Source organism: Chionomys nivalis, chromosome 17 (assembly GCF_950005125.1).
Source record: "Chionomys nivalis chromosome 17, mChiNiv1.1, whole genome shotgun sequence".
NCBI classification, from domain to species: Eukaryota; Metazoa; Chordata; class Mammalia; order Rodentia; family Cricetidae; genus Chionomys; species Chionomys nivalis.
The window spans coordinates 55,830,733-55,843,751 of NC_080102.1; the positions used below are offsets into that span (position 1 = coordinate 55,830,733).

At 52.6% G+C, this 13,019-nt stretch overlaps 1 protein-coding gene across 12 annotated transcripts in view; it reads right to left on the bottom strand.

The window, feature by feature from the left end:
• The window catches only part of Kmt2d (lysine methyltransferase 2D), a 36,469-nt gene that overhangs the window by 19,311 nt on the left and 4,139 nt on the right, over positions 1 to 13,019 (bottom strand). For 3 of the 12 annotated variants that reach the window (XM_057791385.1, XM_057791384.1, XM_057791374.1), the window contains exons 2-29: positions 12,599 to 12,684; positions 12,228 to 12,354; positions 11,658 to 11,881; positions 11,442 to 11,551; positions 11,174 to 11,336; positions 10,824 to 10,989; positions 10,616 to 10,730; positions 10,331 to 10,488; positions 10,008 to 10,153; positions 8,412 to 9,872; positions 7,228 to 8,321; positions 6,688 to 6,801; positions 6,283 to 6,393; positions 5,394 to 5,498; positions 4,030 to 4,211; positions 3,676 to 3,840; positions 3,478 to 3,587; positions 3,336 to 3,383; positions 2,661 to 2,882; positions 2,320 to 2,439; positions 2,118 to 2,231; positions 1,776 to 1,906; positions 1,548 to 1,692; positions 1,315 to 1,380; positions 1,034 to 1,150; positions 754 to 891; positions 570 to 654; positions 87 to 328 (exon numbers count right to left, since the gene is read on the bottom strand). In XM_057791385.1, the coding sequence (XP_057647368.1) occupies positions 87 to 328; positions 570 to 654; positions 754 to 891; positions 1,034 to 1,150; positions 1,315 to 1,380; positions 1,548 to 1,692; positions 1,776 to 1,906; positions 2,118 to 2,231; positions 2,320 to 2,439; positions 2,661 to 2,882; positions 3,336 to 3,383; positions 3,478 to 3,587; positions 3,676 to 3,840; positions 4,030 to 4,211; positions 5,394 to 5,498; positions 6,283 to 6,393; positions 6,688 to 6,801; positions 7,228 to 8,321; positions 8,412 to 9,872; positions 10,008 to 10,153; positions 10,331 to 10,488; positions 10,616 to 10,730; positions 10,824 to 10,989; positions 11,174 to 11,336; positions 11,442 to 11,551; positions 11,658 to 11,881; positions 12,228 to 12,354; positions 12,599 to 12,647 (6,028 nt within the window). In that variant the 5' untranslated portion in view covers positions 12,648 to 12,684. The remainder of the gene's footprint in view (positions 1 to 86; positions 329 to 569; positions 655 to 753; positions 892 to 1,033; positions 1,151 to 1,314; positions 1,381 to 1,547; positions 1,693 to 1,775; positions 1,907 to 2,117; positions 2,232 to 2,319; positions 2,440 to 2,660; positions 2,883 to 3,335; positions 3,384 to 3,477; positions 3,588 to 3,675; positions 3,841 to 4,029; positions 4,212 to 5,393; positions 5,499 to 6,282; positions 6,394 to 6,687; positions 6,802 to 7,227; positions 8,322 to 8,411; positions 9,873 to 10,007; positions 10,154 to 10,330; positions 10,489 to 10,615; positions 10,731 to 10,823; positions 10,990 to 11,173; positions 11,337 to 11,441; positions 11,552 to 11,657; positions 11,882 to 12,227; positions 12,355 to 12,598; positions 12,685 to 13,019) is intronic. The other 9 variants (XM_057791382.1, XM_057791381.1, XM_057791379.1 and 6 more) reach the window with 9 other exon arrangements.

Consider the following 13,019-nt stretch of genomic DNA (forward strand, 5'->3'; position numbering starts at 1 on the left):
GAGAGCAGAAAGATTAAGTCAAAGAGGCTTGGGAGGTGACCCCCTCCACCTGACAGGTTGTTTCCCTTGCCCTCGTCCAGGGGTACCTGGGTAATCTTGCTTGAGATTAGGAAAGTTAATGTTGGCATAGAGTACAGGTGAAATAGTGGAGAGCTGGCCCAGTTCCTCATCTTTTTCCCAACGCTGTAGACTCCGCTGGTTATAGGACAGCCCGTCGCCTTCACCCTCTGTGGTAGGGGTAGTAGGAGTGGAGGGCGTGGTGCCCCCTGAGCCTGTCCAAGGGCTGTCTGGCTCACCGGGTTCTGGGCTAAAGAAGCCCCCGCGCTCCCTGGGGCGCAGGGGCAGAGAGTCACAGAGGGTAAGGATTTCAAGACCCACCCCAGACAAACTGCCCAGAGCCCGAAGCCACTGCTCTGACCCACTTGAGGAAGAACACTAATAAGGGTGTAGTGTACAAAGAGCAAGAGAGTAATCTCTTAGTGGCTCAAAGTCAAAAGGAGGCACAGCAGGGACTACACAGAAGGAAAGGACAATAGGGACCACCATGACAATTAAGAATAGATACCAACCTAGAATCCAAGAAGGGAGACTGGCAGAGGCCTGGGTAGGAATCCATTGGGCTACTGGAAGAGAGGCTGCCCAAAGGGAGTCCACCTACAAGAGCAATGGGATCAGAGAAAAAGGAGCAGTGAATCTACTCCGAGAATAAGGTTAGCTTCGGCAGACTTGGAATCAGCCCCCTGTCATAAGCACCTTGGAGAAAGGGCCTCTGCAGTGGTGTACGGCTGCCTTCTAGGCCAGGAGTTCCACAACCCAAAGGCTGTTCTCTTTCTGAACCCAGGACATCCTTAAAGAGTTGCTGCAGGTCCTTGGACTCCATCTTGGGCAGTTCTGTGGAGAATGACAAAGTACACTGCTGAGTATGAGGTCTATACATGGTCATGGCCAACGAGGATCCCCAGATCAGGCTCACAGAAAAGACCTTCTTTTCCCATGGAGGACCCTTCTACAGAAGACCTCATACAAGCCTCACCTTCTGTGGGAATCCTGTCTAAGTCGGAGCTAAGCATTCCTTCAGCTGGGGTCCCTGGCTTCTCAGGGTCACTGGGCACTGGCGATGCCTTGACACCCCCATCCTCAAGCCCTGTAACTTCAGAAGAAAACCACCAGTTACAGAGGTATAGAGGTACTACACAGGCCAGTATGAACCCCAGGACACATGGAACAGCGCCCAGGCACCAGCTCTGGCAGTGTTCCGGGCAGAGCCAACCAAGCAAAAACAAGACAGCACCCAACTCCCCCAGCAGCCCTCACCTGGTATATCAGCCACGCCCTCAGGCCCATGGGACTCTTCATCTGCCACATCTGGACCATCATCTCCTAGGAACAACAATGCCACTCCCATCAGAGGGGAGGAACACGTGACACCCAGAATGGGACCCTTGGCCCACCCTTAGTTGACCAGCCCTCCCCCTAGACACCTTTGCCAACTACAAAGCAGAAAGGTAGGGTGGACACACCAGAACACGTCATTTCCATCAACTGACCTTTGTGCAAGGCAGAAAGCTCCTTCTTCTCTGAACCTCCATCCCCCCGGGGTTTTTGAGTTCCCGGTCCACTTGGCCGGCCCACTCCAACTGCAAAAAGCGCCTTCCGACTCAGGTCCAGAAGTTCCTTCCCAAAGAAGGCTTCCTGCAGGAGGAGTCAAGAGAAATGATTTCTTGATGCCCTGTAGGTGCAGAGCCTCTCTTCACCCTAGGGAGTCTGAAACCTACCTGCAAATAAGCAGGGAACATGTCTTCCAGCTTGCTCTTTTTGCGACCCCTTCGCTGCTGCTTCTTCTTCTCATCCCCCTCAGCAAGGCTTGGTTCCACAGAGCCCTCTGCAGGCAGATCAGCAGGCATCACTATGGACAAAGGAGAAGGGCTCAGGCTTTCTGGAGACACCAAGCATGGCAGGGTCAACTCTGTGGGGAGACTCTCCCTAACTACTCCTTCCTCACCCAATTAAACCCTCCACCCACCTTGCCCTTGAAGTGAATTCACACCCTGGTCTCACTGGCACTGCCCATGTGCCGTGATCCCCACCTTCTTCCCAGGCCCCACTGGTGCCCTCACCCGTCTCACCCTCGTCGGGCTGCCCATCCCCACTCAACACCTCCGCCTGTGCAGCAGGCCCCCTTTTCACACGTGGATGAGACTTTCGCTGTCGTACCATGAAACCACCAATGCCTGCAAGAAAGCAGAATTAGGAACGAGAAGCCACTAGAGACCTGGAGAGTGGTTTTTACTGCCCCACAACCTCACTCCAGGGCCATACCCGGACGATAGGGTTTGCGCTTGCGTTTTTTGCTTTCCTCTGTCTCTTCTTTGCCAGGCTCTGCATCAGGGCTGGCAGGGCCTTCTAGTTTAATTTCACACTCCATGTGCTCCACACCACCTGCATATAACATAAGACACAGAGCAGGTCAGAGGGATGGGCCCTTTTATCCTTAGCATCCTGCAAGAGGGAACCCAGGAACCTGCCACAGTGCCACCTGAGCAAGACCAACAGTGCTGGAGGATGACCAGTAGTGGCTATGTAGCCCTACCCAACATCCCAACTCCAGCAGGCTGCGCTTCTCCCACTATCTGCCTTTCTCTGAGATTCCCCAGCACAACCTTCACCCTTGAGCAGCTCGTCAGTGTCCAGGTCCCCATCCTTCTTGTCATCAGGGCCAAGGGCATCTGAGGGCTCAGAACCCTCCAGCCCTGCCTCGCCTGGGAGGCCTAGCCGTCCTCGCCGCTGGCGCCGCTTGTGCAGTGGTGACATGGTCAGGTTACGCAGCACCGCCATGCCAGTTTCTGTCAGCCACACACCCTCGAAGCGAAAGAACTGGGGTTCTGGACAACAGGGAAGAACATATGACCCCTGGACGGAAGCCCAGGGAAACCAAACTCCAAATTTCAACCCCTGTTCCCAGCTGAAACATAAGCAGTGACAGTCAAGTCCTGTCACACTCCCAGGGCTAGAGATAATAGCCACCAGAGGCTCTACCAGTGACGGAGGGGGTCCTGAGATGAGTCTGCTACTGCAGAAACCTAGCTATGTCCAGAACCTATTAACCCCTTCTGTAAGAAGAAAGGTGTGCTCTCTTGAATGAAATTCTCATAGCAGAGAAGCTGTCTTGCCTGGTAAAAGGAACACATCTGGAGATATGAAAGCTTTAGTTCTAACCATAACTTTGCCACTAACTTGGTAAGTAACCTTAGGTAGGCCATTTACCCTGAGGATGGAGCAGAGGAGATGGTCTATGGTTTTAGCTGGTTTGGGTATTCAGAATCTCTGTGACTTACCTGGCTCTTTTACCTTCACAGGAACCAATTCTGGGGGGGCAACAGGTGCTAAGGGAAGAAGGACAAACCATAGGCAGCTTAGGACACTGTCCCAAATTAAGACACACCTGTGTCTTCTTTGTTCTTTCAAGGCGACACTCACCCACAGGCTTCACCACATAGGGCTGACAGGAAACACAGTCAAAGCCTTCATCGGCAGCCTGCTCCACTTCATCCTCCGTGAAGAGGCTCTCACAGCCAGCATGCATCCACCTAGGCACAGGGAGATGGGGATGAGCACAGGCAAAGCCAGCTGAGAGCAGCACATGGAACAGACATGAGGAGAAAGAAATGCTCTCACCGTTCACAGTGACGACACTGGATTAGCAGGTCTTCCTCCACATAGGGGGCATGACAGACAGGACAGGTCACCAGGCTGGCACAGGGCCCGCAATGTGTGTAACTATTCTGCCATTCACAGTGGAAGCCAGGGGAGGCAGCCCCACACTCCATACAAGACACACACCTAGGAGACGCAGAAAGACCTTCAGCACCTAACCTTGGTTCCCGGAGGTACCTCAACTGAGAACCGAATCAGCAGGCTGGTCTCCTAAACACAGGTCATCATGCATTCAACACTGGATTTATTCTAACTGTATCTCAGGCCCATTCACCATCTCCTGTCAGACCCTTGAAAGACTCCCAGGCTCCTTACCATTTGCACTTCCAGCCACCCTTGGGCACAGTGAGCAGTGGAGGGTCCAGGCAGTACGTATGGTAGCTAATGTCACAATCATCGCAGAGCAACAGGCGTGAAGGGTCGGAGGCCTGGCCGCATACCTCACACACGATACACTCTACACAACGCCAACCCTTTAGCAGCATCACCTTGGTGATCTGGTACAGAGAAAGAGATGCCTCAGGTGCGGGGAGGGGAGATTCACAGGGCTTATATGGCTGAAGGCCAGACCTCTGAGCAGAGAGAGATTTGTACAGATCACTCTTTGCTCCCCTGCAAAGTACATCTCCAGAGGCTCCTGGAGTCTCTGCTGAACATAGAACACTCTCACTAGCCACAGTTCTACTCTGAGAATAAATGACACACCCTTCACTAAGCAGCCCCAACTTTTATTCACCTTTTAGAACCTGTTACTAATATAAGTTAATATATGTATCAGTGGATTAATTAATAAATAGTTTTGGGAAAATCCAAAAGGACTGATTATGTCTTTAACCTAAGACAATGCTATCTATTTGTGGATGTACAGTTATAGTTTTGAGTCCATGATCTAATTCCAGACTATACCCTGGTTTTGTTTCGCTGAAACAGGGTCTCAACTATGTAGCTCTGGCTATCCTGGAGCTCACTATATAGACCAGGCTGACCTCAAACTCACAAAAGACCTGCTTGCCTGTGGCTGGGATTAAAGGTATACACGCCACCACTCCTGGCCATACACCATGTTTTCTACTGGGAAAATTGTCAGCACTTATACAGTGGACTGAATCACACCAGCAAGTTTTGTCTATGCAAAGAAACTACAAAGTCATCGGGCAGTGGTGGCGCAGCCTTTAATCCCAGCACTCGGGAGGCAGAGGCAGGCAGATCTCTGTGAGTTCAAGGCCAGACCGCTTTACAGAGCAAGTTCCAGGACAGACTCCAAAGATCCAGGAAAAAGACAAAAAAATAAATAAAAAGAAACTACAAAGTCTGCCATGAATTCCCGAGCACTTCTCTCTGAGTTTGACAGCACTCAATGACTTCCAACAGCCACAGACACTTTAAGATTTCGTGTGTCAGGCTGATGAGAAGGTTCAGCAGATAAAGGCCCTTGTCACCAAGTCTGGTGACCTGAGTTTGATCCCTGAGATCCACATGGTGGAAGGAAAGAAATGATCCCACAAGTAGTCCTCTGACCTCAACAATTACACTCTGACACATGCATGGTCCCCTTTCCCCCACCATTCACACCAGATAAACGTAATAAACTAATAAGCACAGTGTGGCAAGAATTGGGGACTAGGGTGATAACAGACTGACTCTGTCTGCAGCCCACACATCTTGAGCCCTGGACTCACCTTGCTGTTGACACAGTAAGGATGATAGCACTGGGAACACTGGGAACAGGCCAAGAGGTGGCCTTCAGCCCCTCGGCCAAAGCTGCCACACACCACACACATGTCCTGTGGAAACAGAAAACCGAACATCTGAGCATGCCTCTGCCTCTGAATGTGTGTCTGGGGGTGGGAGGGTGGGAGAGCAATGTGGAAGAAATCAAAGATTTCTTCTACTACTTTCCAGCCTATTTTTTGAAATAAGGTCTCTCAGCGAACCTGAAGCTCCCAGTTTCACCTAAGGTGGTTGGCCAACAAATTCCTGGGATCTGAAGTGCAGGCATGTATGGCCGTATCCAGCTTTTAAATAGGTATTGGGTATTTGAACTCAGGTCCTCTTGCTTACAGAGCAAACATTGCTCCTAAGCCATCTACCTAGCCCTGCAAGTGAGTCCCAGACAAAGACTAGGAGGCAATCAGAAGCCCATGTCATAGTATTAAGACACTTACTAGGTCACCAAAAGTCCCTTGTATCTCCCACCCATCTCACAAAAGCTGCACCTCCTTAGAATGCCCTCTTGGTCTGGTCAAGTACCCAGAAATCGGCAAATATAAGAAGCCACAGGAAGACAAGCCAGGGTGAAGACTTGTCTGGGCAGAGTCGTAAGTGACAAAGAACACAGCGGCTTTAAGGTTATGTAGATGGCAACACATACAGGTTTCCACAATTCACACTCCCAGCCACTTCCTCTTAGCTCAGTATCCCAAGAAACAAAGTAGGTCCCTGCTTTTCCCATCTACCCTCTCAGCAAAGTAGGTTCGCACACATGTACACACACGCATACACACACATAGACCTCTGCATGCCTACTCTGACCACTAAAGCTGGGGCCATCCCAGTTCAGTACGGTACCTGCATTAGAACAAATTTGTCTGTGTTAGAGAAGAGAACCACGGTGTTTTGCATGGTATCATCGTCTTCCTCCTCTTCCTCCTTGCTCGGAGAACTGTCAATATCAGCCACCTTAACAAGGAAAAAGTTGCAGAAAGTGAAGAAGAGAAGCCTGCCCCAGTTAAGCTGTCCTCTCTCCAACATTCAGGAGAGAGCTGTGAATTCCTGGCTAAAATGAAGGCCTAAGAGGCAGAAAACTCCCAATTCCCCAGCTAGGGGACCCAAGGGCAGAGGTTTTAAAAACCCTAATCAAGCCCTAGGCTAGCAGGCAAAGCACTGACAGGATTTTAACTGTGCTTATCTCTCCAGGAGCAGGGGAAGCATGCTTTGCAGGGTGTGGGGCAGGGTGGTAAAGCCCGTCCTTACTACCAGGGTCTCAACAGAAGATGTGGTGGACTTCAGTCGGGCCCGCCCTCTCCCTCGTCCTCCGTGTGCTCCTCCACGAGGCCGCCGTCTTCCTGGGAAACTACTGCTCCGACCCTGCGACAGAGAAGAGGACCATTACAAGGCTCCATTGCAGCCTTGGAGGGAAGAAAGATGACCAACAGTCTAACAGGCTTAAGGGGGGGAAAAGACCTAGGTGTCCCACTCAGAGGACAGGAAAAAGCCAGTTTCCAAACAGCAACAAGTAGTGACTGGGCCAATCTCTCCTTCCAAGAATGGTGAATGGGAGAGGACAGAAAGAACAACAACAAAAACGACTTGAGAGGACTAAGGCTTTGTTCCCAGTTGTCCTTCTGAGTGACCATGAACCCGAGTAAACCATTTATTCCTCTACGCACAGCAGTAGGCTAGGCAAAGCTGGACCAAAGGATCTCTTTATGAGTCTAGACTGTGCAGCCAGGTGCAAAGGCAGCTCGGAGCTCAGGGCTGGAACTGACATCCGGTGGCTGAGAAGCTTCTTACCTGTTTGATTCGGGAACGGGCTGGGGAGCTGCGCCGCCGTCCTTTGTCCCCCTCTGCTTTGCCTCCACTGATAGTTGTCCCAGTGTCACACAACAGTGAGTCATCCGTCTCTGGCAGTGAGTCGGTACAGAGGCGCAAGGAGCCCTCATCCCGGGCTGGGCTGACATCTGTAGACACTCCCAGCTCCATGGACAAGGAGCCGCCCCCCTCAGGATCTGGAGAGCCCAGGAGGGGCTCTGAACCAGGAAAACTGGCACTAGCATCGCCCTGGCTCAGATTAGAGATCTCATTAACAATGTCTGATTTGATGAGAGTGGGTGGCATGGGGGCCACTGGTGCACCAGGCTCCTCCTGCTCTTCACAGGGTGAGCCCTGCCCTGCCTGTTTGCAATCTGGGCCATAGACCTCCATAGGGGTCACAGGGGTCAGCTCCTCAGGATCCAGTAGCACAGGAGAACCTTTAAGTTCACTAGGCAGACTGCCAGGGGTCTGTCCAGCCTGTGACTCTGAAGTCCCATCTAGAGGGGCTGTGTCTTCTCCCAAGCCAGAGAAGTCATCCAGGGCGGGGGCAGGGCTGGGGGCAGGGCAAGAAAGGTCCTCCATAGGGGATGGCAGAGGACTGGTGGCACTGGGTTCCAAGGCTGGGCACTCAGGTTCTGGACCTTTCTCAGTCTCCATTTCATGCAGCTCAGCTTCATCTGAGACATCCACTGCCTTCTGCACAGGACTCAATGGGGAGGGAATAGACAGCGGCAGAGCGGGAGGTAAACACTGGGAAGGAGAGCTTGGAGGAGGCAAGGAATGCTGAAGGAGAGGAGAGCAAGGTGGAGGAAGGGGCTCCATGAGGAGAGGAGAAGCAGGTCCCATGGGGGAGCCAGGAGATGGAGGAAGGATCATTGGGGGTACGGGCTCAGGGTCAGTGCAGTTAGCTTCTGGTGGAGGGCTGATAGGTGTCTCTAGGATCGGGGCAGCCAACGGTGACTCAGGGTCACTGTCCCCTTTGGCACCAAAGGGGTACTCTAACTCCCCCAAAGGAGACAAGGCGGGAGGCGCTGCAGCTGGGATAATGGGTGAGAGTGGAGGAGGAAGAGGATCTGAGGGAGAAGAAAAAAAGAGACTTAGATTAGATGTGCTGTAAAGTGTTAAGATTGCCCCAGAGTAGGGGAACATTAGCATATCCTTACCTGGTGGCATCAGCTGAGGTGACAAGGCTGGCTCCCCAGAAAGGGACAAGGGCAGCTCCTCAGGAAGTGGGGATAGAAGTGGTTCCCCAGGCTCAGACACGGCTTGCTCTCCAAGCATGGGGGATAAAGGTGGCTCCCCAGTTGGGGAAAACAAGGACAACTCCTTAGGTGCAGGGCACTGGCTTGATTCCTCAGGAGGTTCTTCAGGCCGAGGAGATCGGTACAGTTCCTCAGGCTTGGGGGACAGGCATGGCTCCTCAGGCATAGGGGACAAGCAAGGCTCCTCAGATTGGGGAGACAGATGTGGTTCCTTAGGCTGAGGGGACAGGTGCGGTTCCTTAGGTTGAGGGGACAGGTGTGGTTCCTCAGGCTGAGGGGACAGATGCTGTTCCTGAGGCACAGGGGACAAGCGTAGTTCCTCAGGCTGAGAAGACAGACACGGCTCTGCAAGCACAGGGGACAGGCATGGCTCCTCAGACCGTGGAGACAGAGGCAGTTCCTCAGGCTGGGGACAGAGTCGGGGCTCCTCAGGCTGAGGAGACAGGTATGCTTCCTCAGGCTGACGGCAGAGTCTCGGTTCCTCAGGCAGTGGTGACAAGGGTGACTCTTCCAGCGGCAGGGACATAAGAGAGTCCTCTGGTGGCGGTGAAGCTGGAGAGTCTTCAGGGGGAGGGGAGAGTCGTGAAGCCTCAGGTGGAGGTGATGTGGGAGAGTCCTCAGGTGGTGGGGAGAGGGGAGATTCCTCAGGTGGTGGGGACAGTCGTGAGACCTCAGGCAGGGGAGATAAGTGTGACAGGACAGGCAGAAGGGAGAAGCGTGACACTTCAGGTGGGGGGGACATAGGTGAGTCTTCAGGTGGGGGGGACATGGGTGAGTCCTCAGAGGGTGGGGACAGGCGTGATGCCTCCGGAGGTGGGGACAGAGGAGACTCTTCAGGTGGAGGAGACAGAGGAGATTCTTCAAATGGTGGGAACAAACGAGATGCCTCGGGTGGAGGGGACATGGGTGACTCTTCAGGTGGAGGGGACATGGGTGACTCTTCAGGCGGTGGAGATAGGCGAGATGCTTCAGGTGGTGGGGAAGTGGGCAATTCCTCAGGTGGAGGGGACAGAGGAGATTCCTCAAATGGTGGAGACAGGAGTGAGGCTTCAGGAGGTGGGGACAGGGGCGTCTCTAATGCAGGAGAGCAGGCTGACTCCTCCAGTGGAGAAAAAGGTGATGATTCAGGTGGGGGAGACAAAGGAGACTCCTCAGTCGGTGGGGACAGGTGTGATGTCTCAGGTAGCATGGATTCAGGTGAGTCCTCAGGTGGTGGGGACAGGCGTGAGGCCTCAGGTGGTGGAGATGTAGGGGATTCCTCAGGTGGTGGGGACAGGGGTGACTCCTCTGGCGGAGGCAGCAGTGGCATCTCCTCATTTAGGGGAGCCTCCAACTGGGCTTCAAGCTGGGTCCCTGCTCTCCCTGTAGACATAACACAGTCTATTCCCACCTAGCTCAGATCCTAACTCCACAAAGAGTGCAGGGTCTGGAGGAAACAAACTCTGCCTCTGCCACACAACAAAAGAGTAATTTCAGGGACCTTTAAACCCTACTCACCTAGTGGTTTGGCTTCACATTGCAGGGGCCCCGGTTCCTTGGGTTGCATAGAGGTCACGTGCCCACCCTTTGGCTGCCCTTGGCATGCAACGTACAGAGCATCGGGCTCATCAGTGGGGGTATCACCAGGCTCTGGGGGTGAAAATCTGCAGAGGGTACAGGGGAGCAGGCACTGTGGCTCTCACCAGCTAACAACTCCTAGAGAGCATACTGGGGCAAGGCATAAATACTATGGATTGCACTACTGACTGCCCACTTTTAACATGGCCCCTGCCAGTCTCACCCCTTCTGATACCCCATCCCAATCTGTCTATACCACTTACCTGCTACAGACAGGTGGGCGCTGCTCAGCAACAGAAATGACAGGCTGACTTCCCTGGGTTTTATGACAACGGTGACAGAGTGAATAGTTCTCAAACCACTCAGAGTTCGGATGCAATTCTGCTGAGCCTGTCCCACAGGCCCGACATACCCGGCATGTCTAGGGGAAGCAAGCAGGCAAGACAGGCACTAGTCAAACCACAGTGGAAAACAAAGGAGTGCACACAACTGGTAAATGCAAGGCAACTCTGGAGATGCTGAAGGAGTTGGCATCAGAAGACACTCACCGTACATTTCCACGAGTGAGCAGGCAGCTCCTCGATGGGTGGTTGTAAGCAGAAAGTATGATATCCTTTGTCACACGTCTCACAGACCAACATCTTAGAATCATTGCCAGGTTTCCTGAGGGGCACAGGACACATTATGGGATCCTTCCTAGTACCATTTTCTGCTCATACTTTGCATATGGCTACACTTCAGCCCTCACACTCTTACCTGCAGGCTTGGCACTCTTTGCATTCAGGGCACTGCCAGCCAGCACGCTTGCGGGCAGTCAGAGCAGTGTCCAGACAGGCTCCATGATAGTGATGCCCACAGCTAGTGCAGAAAAAGAGGTCAGAGAGCTCCCCCGGCCCCTCACACACTGCACAGCGAGCCTCCTCTGCAGTAGGAAGAAAAAGACAGTGCAGGTCAGCTTTGGGGTGCCCATACCACTGAACACTGTGAAATATAACTACCATGCATTTGGTACAGAATGACTCTATGTAATTTTATATTTCAAGAATGCTTTATGGAGGACACTTGGCCCTTCATTTTCTCTGTATCCACAGAACAGGACTTCTCACCCAAATGTGCAGCCCCCTCTCTGTGGTCTGGGCAGAGCAGCCGCAGGGTTTTCATGGATAAGAAGGAACCACTGGCAGCCGCACAGGGAAAGTGGTAAAGCCGTGGACATCCAGGTGAGTGGCAGGGAATGGAGGCACCAAACCTGGTGCAGTGGGAGCAGCGCTGCGAGGGTGAGAAGAACGCCACAGAGCCAGTCAGCTCTCTCTAGGCCTCAGTGTGGCCCACTCTACCCTGCTTTCACCTATGCAAGCGTCAGCTCAGTCCTACCTGGGAGATCCCTGAGAAGATGGCCTTGTCCACACCACATAGTTCTGTGCCCTCCTGCCCCCACACACCTGCTGACCACACGGCACACCAGTGATGTGCCCAGCAGTGCCCTTTATAGGTGGGAAGGGGTAAAGAGAGGAACAAATTAACACAGTGACCAGGAGTTCAAGACTGCCCAGCCTCTACTTTGCTTCCAAGCCCACCTCTCTCACTTACCTCCAGGTTCTCCTAGGTGGGCAGGAGTAAGGCCCTCAGGGAAACCAATTTGTGACAGGTCCTCACTGAGCAGCACTGCTTCACAGGGCCCCAGGTTTCCCCCAGAGGACACCGCTGGAGACCGGGGCCAGTCAAATGGCAATTCAAAGCGCTGTAGCTCCCTCTGCCCATGCAGGCTGGGCTCCCCGCAGTTACAGAGAGCACAACGCCGTGCTGGACCCCCACTGTGGACACACAAACATCAGCACTATGCCAGCCTGATGACCACATGAGGGGCATATGCATGCATCCTCCTCACTTCACTCCCCACAGCCTCTTCTGTAGAGCCCTAGACACACTAATCAAATCTTTTTTTTTTTTTTTTGGATTTTTTCGAGACAGGGTTTCTCCGTAGCTTTTTGATTCCTGTCCTGGAACTAGCTCTTGTAGACCAGGCTGGCCTCGAACTCACAGAGCTCCGCCTGCCTCTGCCTCCCGAGTGCTGGGATTAAAGGCGTGCGCCACCACCGCCCGGCTTCACTAATCAAATCTTTATGTGCCCAGAAAGTCCCGTTTCCACAGACAAGTTACCTGCAGTCATGAGGAGGCTTTTGAAGCCTGGGACTCCCAGAGCTGGGGACAGAGACCTCCCCAACACACAGGTTAGGAAGGTCTGGCTCAGTGGCACCCGGCTCCTCAGAGGCTGCAGGTCCATCAGCTGAATAAACAGAACAGTACACATCAGCCTGACTTAGACTCCCAAGTTCACTCATCGAATGCATGAAAATTATCTAAACCCTCAATAGCTCACAGTGGCATTGAAACTTTTGTCTCAAAGAACAAAGTTCTCCAATTTCCTGTCTATTACAGACTTAGCCAGGACTTGTGCCAGAACTAGACATAAAGGGTTACCCATGAGGAGCCAAAAGCTGTCGGCAAACTCAGAAATTGTCCTTACTCACCTGCCGGTTCTGAATCTTTATCTTCACCAGGCGGCTTCTGGCTGTCCATCCCTCTCTCCGACTGGGCAGGGCCCTCTCGGGGAGACCTGTTGGTGCCAAAAGATACTTGTATGTGCAGTAAACTTCTCCAGTGAGCCTTTTCCCCATTGTAAGAAATCAACTAATGGTAATCAGACCCTTTAGACATCAGAGACGAACCTCCTTGTCTTGCAAACTTCTATAGTAATGACAAGTAAAAGTATTCGAAATCGTATTCCGCTACCAACCTCTTCCCCAAACACATACCTCCTCTCATCCTGATTCCTACTTTCCCACTTCCACCCTACTCTGTACCAGTTCCTAGGGCAATCACATATAACTAAAAATACATCCAGTTACATTTAGTAGAATCCATTGTCTCATCTTAACTCCTGGGCCCTAT